General features: G+C 51.8%; 2 protein-coding genes across 2 annotated transcripts; one reads left to right on the top strand and one right to left on the bottom strand.

The window, feature by feature from the left end:
* Positions 1-393: 393 nt before the first annotated feature.
* LOC117869023 (la-related protein 6-like) lies at positions 394-7,861 on the top strand. The gene is made up of 3 exons (XM_034755484.1): positions 394-560; positions 2,890-3,100; positions 6,173-7,861. Exons 1-3 carry the CDS (start codon positions 394-396, stop codon positions 7,232-7,234), a joined length of 1,440 nt encoding a protein of 479 aa, XP_034611375.1. The 3' UTR covers positions 7,235-7,861.
* Positions 7,862-12,556: 4,695 nt separating this feature from the next.
* PRR22 (proline rich 22) lies at positions 12,557-16,074 on the bottom strand. The gene is made up of 3 exons (XM_034755064.1): positions 15,948-16,074; positions 15,649-15,711; positions 12,557-13,835 (listed from the first exon to the last, which is right to left on the bottom strand). Exons 1-3 carry the CDS (start codon positions 16,072-16,074, stop codon positions 12,661-12,663), a joined length of 1,365 nt encoding a protein of 454 aa, XP_034610955.1. The 3' UTR covers positions 12,557-12,660.
* Positions 16,075-16,995: the final 921 nt, after the last annotated feature.

The following is a 16,995-nucleotide window of genomic DNA, read 5'->3' as shown; positions in this document are numbered from 1 at the left end:
AGTGCATCTTCACCTGGTGAAACAGGTAAGAAGCTGGTGTTTGCCCCTGCTTTCTCCTGCCCTTAGGCCCAACCCTTTCCTAGAGTCCATCATATGCTTCTTGGGGTGTAGTGTTGATCCCTGCTGGGGGAGGGGTGGGTGATATGTGCCCTAGGCTCCCAATCACATTCTCATTGTAGTGCTGAATTTGTAATGAAAGAGGGGCCGGGGCTCAAGCAATTGTCTTATATTCATAACCCATGTGCCAAGCCCGGAGATACTGGGGCTATGAACTCCCAAGCCCAGAGGTGCTAGGGCTTAGCCCGATTGCTAATTAATGCTCCTTCAATATGAGGCATTTAAGCTGCTTGTGATTGTCCTCTGTATTTCTTCTACCTTGCCAGATGAAGCACCATGTCGTCTCATGGTTCCTTGGTGGCCCTGGGGCTTGGTTCCCAGCCCAGGTGCAGCACCCCCATGCAAGTGCAAACAACTCCCTTTTCTACTCTGCACTTCCTTCCACACAAGGGCCAGCCTCTCCCTCCACTCAGCCAGGAAGACTTCTTTGAGAACTTTGATGGGTATGTGTCTCTCTATCTACTGTGGGGCTGCCCCTCCCTGATAGCCCTGGAGATAAGGCCTTAGTTATCTCCAGATTCCTAGTAGTGCAGGCAGTGCCCTGCCATATGCTGCATCTCCTAGAGGAAACAGCTCCAGGAGAGAGAAGGGAGTTGAGGGCTCCCTTCAATTCTCTGTCTCTGCTGAGACTGCAAACAGAGGGGGCAACTGGTGCCCAATGTGAGCTGCTGGGGGTAGACCAAGACCCCAACACACTTTACATGATCCTCCGCAAAGGCCTTTGATATTATCCGCTTCTGTTGGCTACTGATCTGGACTTGGGCTAGTGCTCTCGCGTTGAAAGTTCCCCTCTAACCTAGCGCCAATAGGCTGGAGTCGGCTAGTTCCCAGCCGGCTTGGCTCTGCAGTGTCCTGCTGCTTGGGTAGCCCTTTGCCCCAGGGCACTGCGGGTGTACAATGCTCCCATGCTGAGTTATTACATAGCACTAGCAGCTCGAGACCATTGGGGGGCCCCTTGGTGCTGGGTACTGTGCAAACGCAAGGTGAGATGGCCTCGGGCCTGACGCGCCCACTGTCTAAATGGATGAGACCGAGGTGCAGAGCGGGTCCTTGCCTGCAATCGCACAGCAGATCAGTGACCGAGCTGGCCAATGGGGAAATGACCCCATTATGACTTTTAACCTATGGCTAAAATCTGTACTCTTCTCACACGGCTTTCTCATGCAAGCAGGGAGCTACCCGCTCAGTGCAGGCTGGGTATCCATGGGACCCGTTTCCCTGCACTAAGCCTATGTTTGTAATTTGGAAGCTCTCAGCGGAACCAATTCTCTGTGGGCTTCTGGTCCCCCTCTATTGTAGGTATGCTGACCAGATGCATGGACATGGGGGAGAATCCTGGGGGTGGGGAAGGGAGTTAGTATCAAATAGGAGAAACGTCTTCCCAGCCTCTCCCTTAAAGCGCCTCGCCCCAGGGTGTCTCTGCCGGGGAGTTAGGTACAAGCAAAGAAATGTGAGACTGGAAGGGACATCCATAGGTCCTCAATTCCAGTCCCCTGCACTTGAGGCAGGACTGAATCTGGGACAACGCTCCCATTGCTAATTAAGGTTTCAGAGAAGCAGCCGTGTTAGTCTGTATCCACAAAAAGAACAGGAGTACTTGTGGCACCTTAGAGACTAACAAATTTATTTGAGCATAAGCTTTCGTGGGCTACAGCCCACTTCTTCCCCAGGGCTCTCTTCCTATGACTACAGCAGAGATTCCGCCCTCTCCCCCCACCCGTGTTACAGGCTGAGAACTGTAACGTGGGAATGAGATCTAGGCCTTATCTCACTCCCCACTCCTTCAAAGTGACCCAGTTTCAGGAGATGGGGGACTGAGGTCATGGAGGGGGAGTTAATCAAGAAACTCGCCCTTCTAGGGATTGTGGGAGGGAGCCTGACTGACGCAACAGCTTGTCCCTCCCAAATGTACCATTCCCTGGGCTTCCCTCCTTAGTCACGTGCTGCCAAAACACATTACAATGATGATCTTGCTTGCAGGGTATAATTAGTGGGCAGCAACAGAGTCAGGGTGAGAACAGGTCTTATGGGTAATAGACTGAGTATTTGCACCACAGCTAGCAATCAGCATTTCTTTCAAGAGTTAAATGATCGAATGTCTGGTTAAACAAAAACTTAACACTATTTGCAATAGCACCGACGGCTTGCATCCTAATGTTGCAGTCATTCCAGAGACTATTCCGTCCCCTCTTGAAACAAATCCTGGGTATCTCTTGAGTGCCTGTCTAGGGTGTTTGAACAGCCTTCCCCCAGGTGAGCACCTCGACAGCCAATCTGCACAAGCAATAATAATAATTGGACCAAAGCCCTGGTCTCTGGTGTCCCAGTTCTGTTCCTTTAGCTGCTGCACCACACTCACTTCCCTAACCTTGTAGCCCAAACAGGTAGGGACATGTGAGTATCTTTCTATGTCCACCCAGTAGTAGCACTTCCAATCCAAAGCTGCGCTACTGGTCTCTAATCCAGCCACCCCCGTCTCCATGGCTGAGTGATGCTGATCCAGTCTGCAATGCTGGTCACTTCCAGGAACGGCAGAGGGGAAAGTGCTGTGTTTACCGGCACTGGAAGCCCCTCTGAGATTTCCTTGTATTCATGATTCCTAAAGGCGTTGCCTCGATTGCAGCCACACCGGGGTACCTGGGTGTTTGTCTGTAAGTGGGTAACCCAGCTAGTGACAGGTGCCCACTGTAAGTGATCCAGGCCTGTGTGCTTGTTTATCCCAGCTGCAAGTGCAGTTAACTTTGGGCGGGATCCCGGCTGTCTTGCTTGTAGGAGCTTCTATGACCTGAATGACATTTTTGGGGCTGACTCATTCGAGTGCGACTCCTCGGTGCCCGACGCACAGCTGATCCAGAGGATTGTGTCTCAAGTGGAGTTCTACTTGTCTGACGAGAACCTGGCCAAGGATGCCTTCCTCCTCAAGCACGTTCAGAAGAACAAATTGGGCTTCGTCAGCATCAAACTGCTGACCTCTTTCAAGAAGGTGGGTGGTTCCCTCTTGCCGCTCACATCCTGGTGCATGTGACTAGAGCAGTGTTTCTCAAATGTGGCCACTGCGGCTGCATGCGGCCACCAGGGGCTTTTCTTGCGGCCACAGCCTTCTGGGCTGTGATTGTCCTCCCCACCCCTTCCAAAGCAGGGCCTCCTCCACCTTCCCTTCTCCCTGTTGCTCCTGGATGCCCCTGTTGCTCCTTGGTGTTGGTTGCTGGGGCCACCATCAGGGGTTGGGCCCTGCCCCCCTCTGGAATCACCGGGGGCACAACGCTGGAGGAGCAGGCAGCCAGGGAGTCCCCCACCTTCCCAGGGGCGGTGGGGCTCAGGCTTTGGGCTTCAGCTCAGGGGTGGCAGGGCAGCAGGCTCTGGCGGTGGGGCTTTGGGCTCCAGCCCCGGGCACTGGCTTTGTGGTGGCAGGCCCCAGGGTCCAGCCCACTGGCTTCGGGCTCCATCCTCTGGCCCCGTCCTCCAGCTGCGGGACTTTGGGCTCTAGTTGCAGGGCTCCAGCTGTCACTGCCTCCCCCAGCTCCCCACCCCCATCTCCCTTGGCCCTCCCCCAGGGCTTAATTTGTCCCCAGGCTCGCCGGGGCTGAGTAAGTCTGCTGTGAAAAGTGATACTTGTATGTTTGTTAATATCACTTTTCACAACAGACTGACTAGCTAGCAATGAATAAATTACAATGATTTGGACGTGTCTATGTGCATATTGATTTGGTTTTCCTAAAGCTAATTAAGTATTTTAAGAAAAAGTGAGAGAGTGGCCACCAGCCAGAGTTGGTGGCCGCACTGAGGCCACCAAAAAATTTGTCCGGAGAACCCCTGGACTAGAAGGCAGCTAGGACTGGATCTAAGTGCTGTAGCCTTAAGAGGAAGGACCAAGCCAATCTCCTGATCACGTGCTAAAGTTTAGCTTGACCTCCTCTGGCCCTTGCAGGGCTCAACTTCGATCTGGGTCGTGGCCTGCCCCCTGGCCATTTCAAATGGATACAGCATTCCCCGCCCCTCCTCCTCCTAAACTGCTGTGCAGCCTCACTCTGTTATCAGTTGTGCTTCACCCCAGAGGTGGCTGCATTTCAGAGGTAGATGGCAGTGGGTAGCTTGTAAAGTCTTTTAGGATCTTTCGGGATGAAAAGTGCTCGATGTAGATGTTAAGATTTAACTGTTTGTTTGGCCCAGATTTTCAAAAATGGGGGGGCCTCAAATTAGGTTTTTAAATTGCGTGACCGGCTCTGGGGAAGAGAAGCAGTCTAATTTTCAGAAGTGCTCAGAAAGAAGCAACATTCATTGCCTGCTCCAGGAGGTAGTGGTTGCCCAGCATTGGTAGAAATGGGGTCCTTTACTTGTGAGACTAACCTCAGGTTCCTATTTTGAGAAATCTTGGCCTAAACAGACACATGTCAGCGGTCTTCTGTGGAATTCTGCATACTCAAGTTCTGACTCATGTTTAGCCGTTCTTGGCTCGTGGGTGAATATTGTGTGTGCTCTGACAGTACACAATCAGTCTGCTCGAACGCACACAGGCCTATCCAAACTGCTTCAAAGTGGGTCAAACCATCCTCTGCTGGCCACAGACTGGACACACTTTCCTTGAAGCAGGAAAGACCTCGCTTTTTAAGGGTGGAGTGGTACATCCTGCTGGAAAGCGAGTCTTCACCTTAGCCATACCCAGTCAGCTTTCTGTCCATATTCAAACCAAGCAAAGGCACCTAACAGAGGTGAGGGGGAATCTACCAAGGGAAGATTGGGTTCTTCATAGTCTTCAAATAAAAAAAAATTCTGGAAGAGGAGGTTTAGCCAAACACGTTACTGGGCTCAGTACAGGTGTAGCTGGATGGAAGTTTCTGAGGTGTTAGATGAGTCCGACCTCCTGCCTAACGGTCCCTTCCAGCCATACCATCTATGAAACCTCTGCTCCCTTCCTCCCCTTGAAAATAAGTTAGAACTAACATCCCCAAACTCTGCACTGCAGACAGCTGAGCTCTTCTCATTTCTGGCTACTGGTAAGGGGGGAACCCAAGTGCTAGCCTGGACTTCTGTGAAAGCAGCTACGAGCAAAGAGGAGAAGCTGTGTTCCTAGGGGTCACTGTGCCACAGTAGGGACAGGAGAGGTGAACAGATGGGCTTTAGAACCTGACGACAGCAGTAGGAGAAGGGAACAAGGAAAGCAGAGGAACAGAGCGGAGCGGGGGGGGGGGGGGGAGGAAGACATAATTGTATTAAAAGACCAGTTATAAAACATCAACACTCGGCATGTCAGCATGTGCTGGTCTTTCCCCAGAAATGTGACCTGATAACTAGTGGGAGGTTAGGGCAATCCTCTCTGGATGAGGCATGCTATGGAAAAGCTATGAGAGCACCAAGATGAATATTTTGTAGCTGGGAAGTGTTCTTTCCTCCCCTTCTCCCCCAACACCCTGTTTCCATGACTGGTGTCGTTTTAAGATGGAGCTTAATAAACCTTTGGGATTCTATGACAGGATTGCCTGGGGACTGGCCTCCATGACCCAAGAGGCCCCTTCCAGTAACTCTCTGGGGTCTCATGAGCAGCGTGCGCTTCCAGGGCTCTGTCCGAATAACCAAGGGCCAGGCGCATGGACACGTTCCTCCCCGGCAACATGCTTCAGCTTGGAGAGGGAGGCTCCCCTCCAGCAGGAAGAGGTGGGGAGTCGCTCTCCACAGAGCGTTTGGATCAGGGCAATTTCCGAAGCTCCCACCAGACCAACATTTTTATTCCTCTTTCCACTGGCACTTCCCTCCTGGATCTGTTCCATACGCAACTTTCCCACTGCCTCTCTTAGCACAGAGGCACTGGGGGTGAAATCCTGCCCAGGGCTGGGATGGGGATAAAGGAGGCGGGAACACCATTCTGACTGGCTGCGGGGTGCGTGTGTGTGAAAGGAACCGAGGGCATGTGGGGAACTGTGCCCCCTTTCCATAGCCGCACATGGACAGCACCAGAGCTGGTGCAGAGAATTCTGTGCAGGTACATCCCAAGAGTAGGGGGAGTCTTTGAATATCCTCATGGCAGGAGAATATTGTTTCCCTTCTCTCTTGCTGACAGGTGAAATACCTAACTCGAGACTGGAGGCTCACTCTCTACGCCCTGCAGTTCTCGGAGCTGCTGGAGGTGAACGACGAAGGGACTAAGGTGAGAAGGAAAATTCCCATCCCGGAGTCTCTCCTGAGCATCCCGCCAAGCAAACTGCTCCTGGCCTGGAACCTCCTACCCCAGGAACAGGGAGTGTCGCCACCGCTCCAGAAGAGCTTCATTGAGACCATCACTAAAATGTTCAGCCCCTTTGGCGCCATCGCCTCCATCCGCATCCTGAGGCCGGGCAAGAAGCTGCCTTCCGACGTGAAGAAGTATTCCTCCCGCTACCCCGAGCTCCTGACCAAGTGCTGTGCCTTGGTGGAGTATGAAAACCTGGAGAGTGCTAGGAAGGCTTATGAGGAGCTGAGTCACGGCCTGGGCTCCCCCAGCAGGGAGAGCATCAAGGTGGTCCGTCTCTCCGGGAAGGGCTCCAAGAAGAAGAGCGGGGATGACATGGAAGAGGTGGAGCTGGTGGACCAGCTGGGCAGGAAGCAGCAGGCGTCAGAGACGCTGGCCTATGCCGCGGGAGACTCTTTCTTCTGCAGCTCTTCGGAGTCCGACAGCATGCCGGCTTCCCCTCCCATCCTGATGCAGAAGTATCTCTCTGCTCCAGTGTGGTCCGCCTGCAGCCTGGGCATGAGCTTCAAACCCGGCTTCTTCAGCAGCCCTCACGCCAGCCCTCTTCTCTCCAGTAAAAGTCTGGCTCACCCCCACTGCCCTTCGCCCCTGGCTGCCGAGCTGGGCAACGGTGGCTCCTCCAGCCCAGACACGAGTCCCGAGTTCCGAAGATTGTCCGATTCCTGCTGGGACAGCGGGATTGGCTCTGGCAGCTCCTGGGTCCAGCGGCGACGGGTGGCTGCCCATAGCCAGTCTCTGGAAACCAGAGCTCTACCCTGCAGCTCTCTGGCACTAAGAAAGATGCCAGATTCCTTTGGCCTTCGACCTGGAGTGATGCGCCTGCCCCATGGGCCGGATGGCACCAAAGGCTTCTACAACAGCATTGGGAGAGGAAAGCTGGTCCTAAGACACTAGTGTGTCTCGTTGTGGTTCTTCTGTGTGTTTTTGTTTTTGTTTTTTCTTCTCTCAAGTAAATTAGCCCAGTGACCCTGGAAAGAGGTTATCTGCTAACGACTTAAGCGCAGCCCTGCGGGAAGCTGGAGTCTGAAGTATTAGAAACTTAGGGTTTAAGAGGGATGTTCAACGACTAGTCGGCTTGGGAGGTGAGATGCTGAGGAAGAGGATGTACCAAACAACCACCATTTCTCTCTCGCTGTAGTGGCTGCTTCTGTCCATGTGCTGTCTAGTATCTAGACTTTCTAAGCCGAGCCATGCTGCTGAGATTTTATTGTAGCTAAGGGTTTTATTCCACTAACTCCCACGCTATCCGCTACCAAATAGTTGCATGTGTATCTCAGCCTGCACCTATCGCTAGCAAGACTCAGGGACTTGTTCCTCTTTCTGATCCAGTAATGTAGCCTTCAGTTCTCAGAGCAGTGTCACCTAGGGGTGAGTTTATACCCTTTCAGAACCAGACTTCCAGGATGTGGTATTCTTTAACGGCCCGGCTTGGCAGCAGATGATGTAAATAGGGTTGTTTCTAAATAGAGTCTTGTGTGTTGACATGTGAGGTTATGCAGATGGAATGTTAAAATGATCAATAAAGAGAGTTGAAGTATTCCAGGCACCTGCTGTACCATTCGAGCCATTGCTTTCTCCTCGCACATCTTTCCTGGGTTCTCTGTGGGCTGCAAAAATATCTCCCTCTTTGGAAAACTTTGCTTTCAAAATGAGTTTCCTAGCAAAGGGACGCTCATTTCATCCTGTACCTAGGCTGTTTCACTGCCTCCTGCCAGGGATTAAATTCAAGCCCTCCTACCCCAAAGGAATAGACACTTATCCCCCAGACTCGGAGAATCTTCACTAGTGGTATGGGTTCTAGGACACAATGAGCAGGTCTGCCCTCTCCAGGATGGAATCAGGACACTGTTTCACTACTGTATCAGCCACTGGCAAGGTAATTTTGGGGTAAGAGTCCCTTCCCCACCCATATAGACTTTGTCTCCAAAGCAGTTTGTTTTGTTGATTCAATAAAAAGGTGTCACATTCTCTTCCCTAGAACCCACATGGTTGTAGACACTACTTCTGTGTCCGCTCTGAATACTGATCTTGGTAAAACTTTTAATAGGAGATCTGCAAAGGGGAAAAAATACTGGGGGATCTATGGGGGGTTAGGCTCCTTGAGGGGATAGATAAGTACTTAATAATTATCTACCTTCCAGGGCTATAGTAAGGTTGAAATCACTAGCTTGTAAAATGATGCAGAATCCTCAATTGCAAAGGGCTTTCTACAGCCTGGTTAACACTTAAAACGTAACGTGCCTGAGCTAGGTTGCTCAGTGGTATGACAAATTCACACCCCAGAGTATTGTACACCTGGTGTAGATGTGGCCAGGCCCATAGGAGAATTCTGTCAATCTAGCTCCTACCACCCAAGGAGGTGGATTACCTACCTCAGTGGAAGAACCTCTTCCATGGCAGAAGGAAGCATCTACCCTATGGTGCTACAACAGCATAGGGTAGATAGAACCCTATTTGCACAATAGTGCTTTGTACATAACAATGGGGTTTCCCTAGGGAATTTTAATGTGGGTGCTTAATCTAGGGGCATCCCAGGCTGGGAGCACCAGGGGGGATTGCACCAGGGTGTCTGTGTTGTGAGCCTCCACTACTTAAGCGAAGAGGAAAAGTCCATTAACTCAGTGGTTCTCAGCCTTTCCAGACTACTGTACCCCTTTCAGGAGCCTGGGTCATCTTGTGTACCCCAAGTTTTACCTCCCTTAAAAATGATAACAGGGCCACTGGAACAATGTATAGTGTGGGGTGCTGAGAGTCATTGAACCAAACTATAAACCCTTTATATGATAGAAACCACTTCAAGCCAGGGGGTGCTGCTGCAACCCCTCGTTCTAGCACCTATGAATGATAGTGTCACCTCCTGACTCAGCGAGGCCCCGGGCTGCTCAAACAGAGTGAGAGACCGTTCTTGCCTTACAGAGTTTACAGTCCAAACGAGACAAATATTAGTAAAATGGATCCTCTGTTGGACCCCATACAACTGCACTGAATGAAGGTGTTTACAAACCCCCCCTGTGAGTGCAGAAGCCAGGGTGCATGATGCATGCAATTGCTATTAAACAAAAAAAATTCAATAATTATTTCATCAAAAAACCTGGTAAATAATAAAAAGTTTCATGGGGGGTGGGGACAGAACTGCATCAGTTTTGAAGCCCACAACTTGGAAACAACGTCCCACTTTCAAAATGGTGTGTGAATTAATGTGAGCAGCCCTACCATGAACGTGACAGTAAATGGATTTGATGCATATCATACAACGGTACCTATTTAAGGGACAGTTGTAGCAGAGCTGGAGAGGGGTAAAGAAGCAGAGGCATCTGAAATGCAATTTTGGGAACAGGTTTGAAAACAAGTGATTTTATTGTATTATACAGTTTTTTCTTGCATTATAAAGCACCTCTCCAGGGTCCTAGGTGCTCGTAAAGCAAAGCTGTATAAGGTACATATGGTTATATAAATAATCTTCACATAAACACTTGCCCACTGACCCTGTCTTTTGAAATATAAATCACCCAGTTCACTGAACTTCCACAACTTAATTGGCTCCTCCATCCAACCAATCCTTATCGCTTAACTCGCCCCTTTGAGGAAAAGCTGGGGCACTAGATAAGTCTTGTGTTTGCTCCGGAGCTCATCCATTCTGGGTTGGAATAAAGGAGGAGTAGTGAGTACCTGTATCTAGGCTCCCTAGATGGAAGATGCCCCCTGCCACCGGCTTAACCTAGCGGGCTGTTGGCTTCTGGGCCCCCTGCAAATTGCAACGGTGATGGTGTAGCCTGGAGACATTAGGAGCAGGAATGTCCCAAACTGTTCAGGGCTTTACGGATCAAAACTGCCGCTATCAATCAATCCCACCTAGAAACCAATTGGGAGTCTCCGTTGCCTTCTGAGCGGCGATGTAGCAGCGTGTCTGCGTGAAGCAGTACTCTAGGAAGGAAGGACCGTCAGGCCTGTGGTCCATCTAGTCCACTATCCTGTCTCCAACAGGGGCTAGTTCCAGATGCTTCAAAGGAAGGTGCCAGTGAACCCCTTGGAAGTGGACTGGTTCCTTTAATCTCAGATGGCCCATGGAAACAGGCTCTCACCGAGTGAAGGACCAGTCTGCCCATGACGAGGATGTAACCTCCACCTGCTCTATGAGGGCTAGCTTGTGGCCTGCTCTAGGTGAGAGCCAGAAAATGGCTGGGTCCGCCCCCCGGTTGTCATGGCAGCCCTGAGATACTGAACTAACCCCCCACGAGTCCTTATTTGCATGGAGAGCGAAGTCACCAAGGACAATGATCCTCATTGGCTCCAACACTGCAGCAGAGAGAAGCTGAACCACCCCTGGCAGGCTCTGCAGTGGGGTGATCGATGCACCAGGCCATCACAGCGTTCGCGCATTAAATGCACCATCGGTTGCACCCCAGAACCAGCTAGCAAGAAGCAGGACGCAAGATCAGGCAGAGGCACCTGTTGCCACCTGCAGCCTCTCCCCAGCCTCCGGGCAGTCGGGTGACCAGATAGCAAGTGTGAAAAATCGGGACGGGGGGGGGGGGGGGAATTGGCACCTATATAAGAAAAAGTCCCAAATATCGGGACTGTCCCTATAAAATTGGGACATCTGGTCACCCTAGGCAGTAGCAGCAGCACTACTTCCTCTTCCTCCTCTTCCCTTTGCCTCCATCTTCTCAACTACCTCTGCTGGGCCCAGAGGGGAAGAAGGGATATCCCCTCCCCACGGCACACACCAGGCGCTGCCGCCTGGCCCAGCACCAAGGATCTGGGGCCTCGTTGTGTGCCCAGGGCCCATGATGTGACCAGTTACATCCCAACTGTGGGGCACGTGGGTAAAAGGGAGTCACAGAGGAGGAGATCCTAGGGGTGGGCAGAGAGGAGCTGCTGGGAGCTAATTTTTACACCCTGAGTTGTCCCTACCCGGCTCCTCTAAACTTCATTCAAAGGGAGCCCTGTAATAGTTACAGAGTCCAATCATCAGTGGCAGCTCCAGGCACCAGCGCTCCAAGCGCGTACCTGAGGTGGGCAAGCCATGGGGGGTGCCCTGCTGGTCCCTGAGAGGGTGGCAGTCAGGCAGCCTTCGGCGGCGTGCCTGCGGGAGGTCCGCCGGTCCCGCGGCTTCGACAGCAATTTGGCGGCGGGTACGCCGAAGCCGCGGGACCAGCGGACCTCCCGCAGGCACGCCGCCGAAGGCTGCCTGACTGCCACCCTCTCAGGGACCAGCAGGGCACCCCCCATGGCTTGCCCACCTCAGGTACGCGCTTGGAGCGCTGGTGCCTGGAGCTGCCACTGATGATTGGACTCTGTAACTATTACAGGGCTCCCTTTGAATGAAGTTTAGAGGAGCCGGGTAGGGACAACTCAGGGTGTAAAAATTAGCTCCCAGCAGCTCCTCTCTGCCCACCCCTAGGATCTCCTCCTCTGTGACTCCCTTTTACCCACGTGCCCCACAGTTGGGATGTAACTGGTCACATCATGGGCCCTGGGCACACAACGAGGCCCCAGATCCTTGGTGCTGGGCCAGNGGTCCCTGAGAGGGTGGCAAAAAAGCTAGAGCCGTCCCTGCCAATCATCATGCACTCTGAGACCATGCCTAGTGCTCCATTTGCTGGATCCACACTCCCACGCTAGCTCGGGTTAGACCCCCACCGCTGGCAATTCACTGCCATGTGTTCCGGGCGGGGCAGGACTGCGGGGTTCCGTGCTTTCATTGAGGGCCTCCTTTTCCACTGCCCAGCACCTTGGATGGTCCAAGGGAGGGTGTCCAATGGGGGTGTCTACTCTGACCATCCTGAGCTGTACTTGACACACCCACTTTGCAGGCTCTTAATAATAAATCCCCCCCCCCTTTGCACTGACTAATGCCGGTTTTTGTTGAAACCGGCTTTCTTCGAAGAAGGAAAACCAATTAATTTCCCCAGGGACTTTCTGCACCTCTGGGAATCAGCCCCCAATGCACCCCTGAAAGGCAGTTATGGTAACAGTCTGAATTAGTCGTGCACAGCTAAATATATATTCTAAGAGCCCTGTAACTCATTGACCAACTGTAATATCTGGGAATGATGAATGACTGATGTTGGACTCAGTCTGCAGGGTTTCATCACCCTTGCAGACACCTGGCCCCTTTTCATCTCCTTCCCCTCTACTGCAGCATGTGGGACACCCTGAGAACCTTCTCTTAAATGCGGGCACAGAGTGGGTTTCCGGATAGATCGCTTTTAATAGAATAATAGTAGGATGGTTCATTAGGCTCAGTCATTAACTGCAATCACCCAGCCCTGCTCCAGCCCAGTTTTGCTTTCGTACAGCTGCTCCGAATGGGCTAGTCAGACGCCTGTCACCGGGCATTCCTGCCTGTCCGACGTGCTGCTCTCCTGTGCAGAGGCAGGTGTATTTTTGCTGTCTGTCTGCTTTCCTTTCTTTATTGATGCACTGCTGTGCTTCTCTTTTCCTTGGGGCTCTTGCCTGGGGTCCTGGAGCGACCCACCGTCCTGGGGAGGCTGCAGTACCCGCTCCAAATCCCACTTGGGGTCCTCAGTGAAAGTTTTGAGGTCATAGAAATAATCCATGCTGGCCACTGTATTTAGGATCTCGGGAACGCTATAGTCAAAAGACAGCAGCTCATCAGGCAGATTGAGGGACCGTATGTCGCTGGACGAGTCGTCACACGGGAAGCAGCAATCTTTGCTTTCGCTCTCGCTGGATGTTAGGGTGCGGCTCAGGTTATCTCTGGAAACCTCCGAGTCCGAGTTAGCTGGAGAGCAATCAAACAGCTTCATTGCATCTTCCAACAAAACCTTCTCAGGCAGATCGAAGGGCTCCTCTGTGTCCAGCCCCTCGCTGTCTTCAGCGACGAGGCTGTCCTGCAGGGGACATGACGCTGCCTCTGCCATCACCTGTGCGTTTGCAACACTGGGACTGGAAAGAGGGTTTTGATCTTCGATGCAAATGTCTGGGATCTGTGTATTCACTAGGAGGTTCTGGCTCATGTGATTTTCTTTGAGTTCTTCCCCTTCCACCTGGAAACTATCAAACCCTTGAAAGTCTGGGTTGTGGGGGCTTGGCCTACCCTTAAGGTGGCAGTAGGTGCTTATCTGGAGGCTTTGCTCATTCTGGCTAAGTCCAGGCAGCGATACGAGGAGCGGCGGCAGTTTGTTGTCATTGTTCTGACCATCTTCCTGCGGCTGAGGCATCTCAAGAAACTGGGAGTCGTGGAGTGGGTCAGGGACCAAATTACCTTGTTCTGTCCCATTGGCGGGGCCCTCCTGATTGAAATAAGGCATGATGTATTGGGAGTTGCTCGGGATCGGGTGGTAAGCTGGGTAGGGGACTGTCTGGACAGGACTCTTGAGGTATCTGTGGGTGTCCAGAAGGTAAGCGTTTGGTGAACTTGATCCACCCGTGAGTTTATAAACTGACGGTTGCACGAAATTGGTCATTGCCCATTCTATGCGATATATCCGGGGATCGAAAAAGCACCCACAGGGTGCCATCTGGAAACCTGGGCAACGGAGATAAAAACATCATTCGTGGGGACCCCGGAGCCGACGAGTAAATAAATCCTCCGGGAGCGCATGACTCACCCCCAGCCAAGACCCGCCAAAGGCCAGATCCTCAGCTGGTGTCAATTGGTGGGGTAGTTCCCTTGACTTCAATGGGGCTGAGTCAGCGTACACCAGCTAAAGGTCCGGCACAAAGGATCAAGGCTCTGCTGTGGCCCAGGTAGGAGCGTAGGTTACACACTGGGTACACATCTGGTCCGAAACCGGTGCCAGTGGGAAAATAGCGTCACTTGCTCCGATCTGGGATTTGGGGCAAACGCAGTCTGGAGTCAGAGGGTGCCGCTCCCAGGGAATCTCTGGGCCCAAGTGAACAGTGTAAGTGACATGTTTAGTGTAAACTGATCACAATGCAGGTGCCGTTGACATCACAGGGTGTGTCTAGGCTACGAAGATGACATGAGCATAGCTAGGTTGCCGTATCTGTGCCGGCCCAACCCCGTAGTGTAGACAAGGCCTACACTGCTGGAAGGGGTTTTTCCATGGGTGTAGGAACACCCCCACCCTGAATGATGGTAGCGTTCCTCCATCGAAGTAGCTGCATCTCCACTGGGGGTTGGGTCGGCACTGCGACGTTTGTTAGGGATATATTTTTTCGCACCTCTGACTGATATAGAATCATAGAAACTCAGGGTTGGAAGGGACCTCAGGAGGTCATCTAGTCCAACCCCCTGCTCAAAGCAGGACCAATCCCCAGACAGATTTTTACCCCCGTTCCCTAAATGGCCCCCTCAAGGATTGAGCTCACAACCTTGGATTTAGCAGGCCAATGCTAAACCACTGAGCTATCCCTCCCCCAAAGCTATTACAACCTAACTTTTCCATGTTGACTAAGCCACAGAGTAGCTTGCACTGATTTACCATTCAGATGGTGTGTGTGCGTGTGCAAAATGAGGGGAGTTTACACGCCAGGGAGGGAGTATAAGGATGAGCAACCAACACGAGAGTGGAAGGGAAAGCAGATCTTCTCCCCGGACACCAGGCAGCTGTCTGCCTAGCACCCTTTGTTATCTTTTACAGATGAGATTTGCAAAGGGCATTAGGGTCCTGTCATGGGATGTCCACACCAGCCCCTGAAGGGGTTAAGGTGGCTAAATGGGCCAATTAACTGCCGAGGCTGCACCTGGAGGAGGAGCCGGGGAGCCAGGAGGACTAATTGAAAGCTGAAGCTCACCTGAGCGGAACAGCCAGGGCTTGTATAAAGTCAGACAGCTGGAGGCAGAATGGGGCTGCAGGGAGGAGGTTTGCAGTCACTCTCCCTGAGACTAGGAAGAGAAGGGAGCTAGGCTTGTAGGGAAGGACATGCCTGGAGGAGGGTGGAGAAAGAGACGGATAGAGGCAACATAGGAAGTAGGAAACCGCAGCAAGGTGTGGGACTGTACAGATCTTAGCGGCTGGGTGTAGGGTCCCCAGGCTGGAACCCAGAGAAAAGGGCAGGCCTGGGTTCTCCTACCAGCCAGTGGGGAAGTGGCACCATTGAGGCAGTGAACTGGAAGACTGCCTGGGACAGAGAGACATTGGTATGCACCCGCAGAAAGGGAGAACCAAGCCACGAAGAGGGAGCAGTCGAGTCCCGAGAGAAAGTCAGAGTGAGCATCTGCAGGAAGAGGCATCAGATGGGCAGAGCTAATCCTCCTCTATGGCCACAAGGAGGTGCTCCGGTGGTGAGTAGCGCACCCCTGGACAGTGCCCAGGTCTTATGAAAATTCCAGTCTTAATTCTTATGTCTGTAAATCTTGTGTGTCCTAAACGTACCTGCAGGGGGTCCAGTGAAAACGTCTTTCTCTTGACTTGGGGGATGGTACAGGTTGGATGGTCCTGAAATAGTAACACAGAAAAGTCACAAGGCCCCATTTTGAAATGATGCTTTATTTGATGAGTATTTTGGCAGGGTGTAAAATTATTAACTTCAAAAGATTAAAGAAAATTGGAAGAGAATGAAAAGGAGAGAATCCAGCAGTATATTTCCTGAAGAGAATACCCAGGACTGATAAATCTAGGGGGGAAATTTAAAAGAGGAATAGACTAGCAGAACAGAGAATTAATTCTCTTACCTACTGATGCAGGGTTGTTTGGAAGGACAAATGTTTGAAGTGGCCGGTTTGACTGGCTCTCCGATTGATCTAAGGGTCTGGGACCATAGGCATCATGTTGCTGGTAGAACGGTTTTGGTTGCTGCATAATTGCTGTGTCAGTCTGAAGGACAGTCAGGTTACACGACTGCTCTTTGGATGTATCTAGGAGAATTGGCTCCAGTGTTGCCACGGCTGAGAAGTTCTGTTTTGATGGTTACTCGGGAAAGAATTCCAGGTAACAACTGAGGTTCTAAGTCCCCTAAAAGTGCTGAGATAGTCATTACCTTTGGAGTAACCTACCTGAGTTTTATGGTAGGAATTTTTTATTTTTTTTTTAAATCCGGCAGTAAAAGTTTGATCCTGGGATTGCCTTGTCTGGGGAGAATGGGTGGTGTTGCCATGAGATGTTTCAACAAGGGTTGGTTAAAGTGTGACCTATAGGACATGGAGCTCTTGCAAGATGAGAACTGGTGCCTCATCTTTAGTGTGGCGCATGCAAAGCGCCATCTCTTGCAGCGCAGCATAAAACGAGTGTGTTGCTTCTTCCTTTAATCCTTCAACACCCCAGCTAGTTCATCAGATAAATCTCCGCTCCGTCTTCTCTCCCAGACTCATCTGCATGTGCACTCCCACATGCACTCTCTCTAGCTTCTCTCTCAGCTGTGTCTGGCACAAGCTTGCATTTTCCCATGGAAAGTTCCCCAAGTGCACAAGTTCCCAGGAAGTGCAGGACACCAAAGGGGTCAGTGGGTGCTAACGATCCTCCACACTCGCCGAGAGCTCATCTCCAGGGGTGGGATAGTAACCCATGTAGATCGCCCCTGCCCCTGGGAGGGAGCAGAGGCCAAAATGGGCTTAAGCCGCTTCTGAACGAATGCTCCGTAGCTGCCATCTTAGCTCCTTTGCTTTGCCCAAGGCAAGAGCTTTCTTCCTGGTTGAGGCTACTCGGCGAAGTGGGCAGTGAGATCAGTGGCCCTGACACTGAATACCAGGAGTATGGTTCTCTGTTCACTTACTCCGCTGCACC

The sequence above is a fragment of the Trachemys scripta genome, chromosome 22 (genome assembly GCF_013100865.1).
Source record: "Trachemys scripta elegans isolate TJP31775 chromosome 22, CAS_Tse_1.0, whole genome shotgun sequence".
NCBI classification, from domain to species: Eukaryota; Metazoa; Chordata; order Testudines; family Emydidae; genus Trachemys; species Trachemys scripta.
The sequence above is the reverse complement of the archived record's forward strand: the minus strand, read 5'-3'. Positions and strand labels throughout refer to the sequence as shown.

Coding starts and splice junctions, on each gene's coding strand:
- PRR22 (XM_034755064.1), bottom strand. CDS start 16,074: ATGCAGCAACCAAAACCGTTCTACCAGCAACATGATGCCTATGGTCCC. Junction 15,712..15,947: donor AAACAACCCTGCATCAGTAG/GTAAGAGAATTA, acceptor TTACTATTTCAG/GACCATCCAACCTGTACCAT. Junction 13,836..15,648: donor TTTCACTGGACCCCCTGCAG/GTACGTTTAGGA, acceptor TCCGTTGCCCAG/GTTTCCAGATGGCACCCTGT.
- LOC117869023 (XM_034755484.1), top strand. CDS start 394: ATGTCGTCTCATGGTTCCTTGGTGGCCCTGGGGCTTGGTTCCCAGCCC. Junction 561..2,889: donor TTCTTTGAGAACTTTGATGG/GTATGTGTCTCT, acceptor TCTTGCTTGTAG/GAGCTTCTATGACCTGAATG. Junction 3,101..6,172: donor TGCTGACCTCTTTCAAGAAG/GTGGGTGGTTCC, acceptor TCTTGCTGACAG/GTGAAATACCTAACTCGAGA.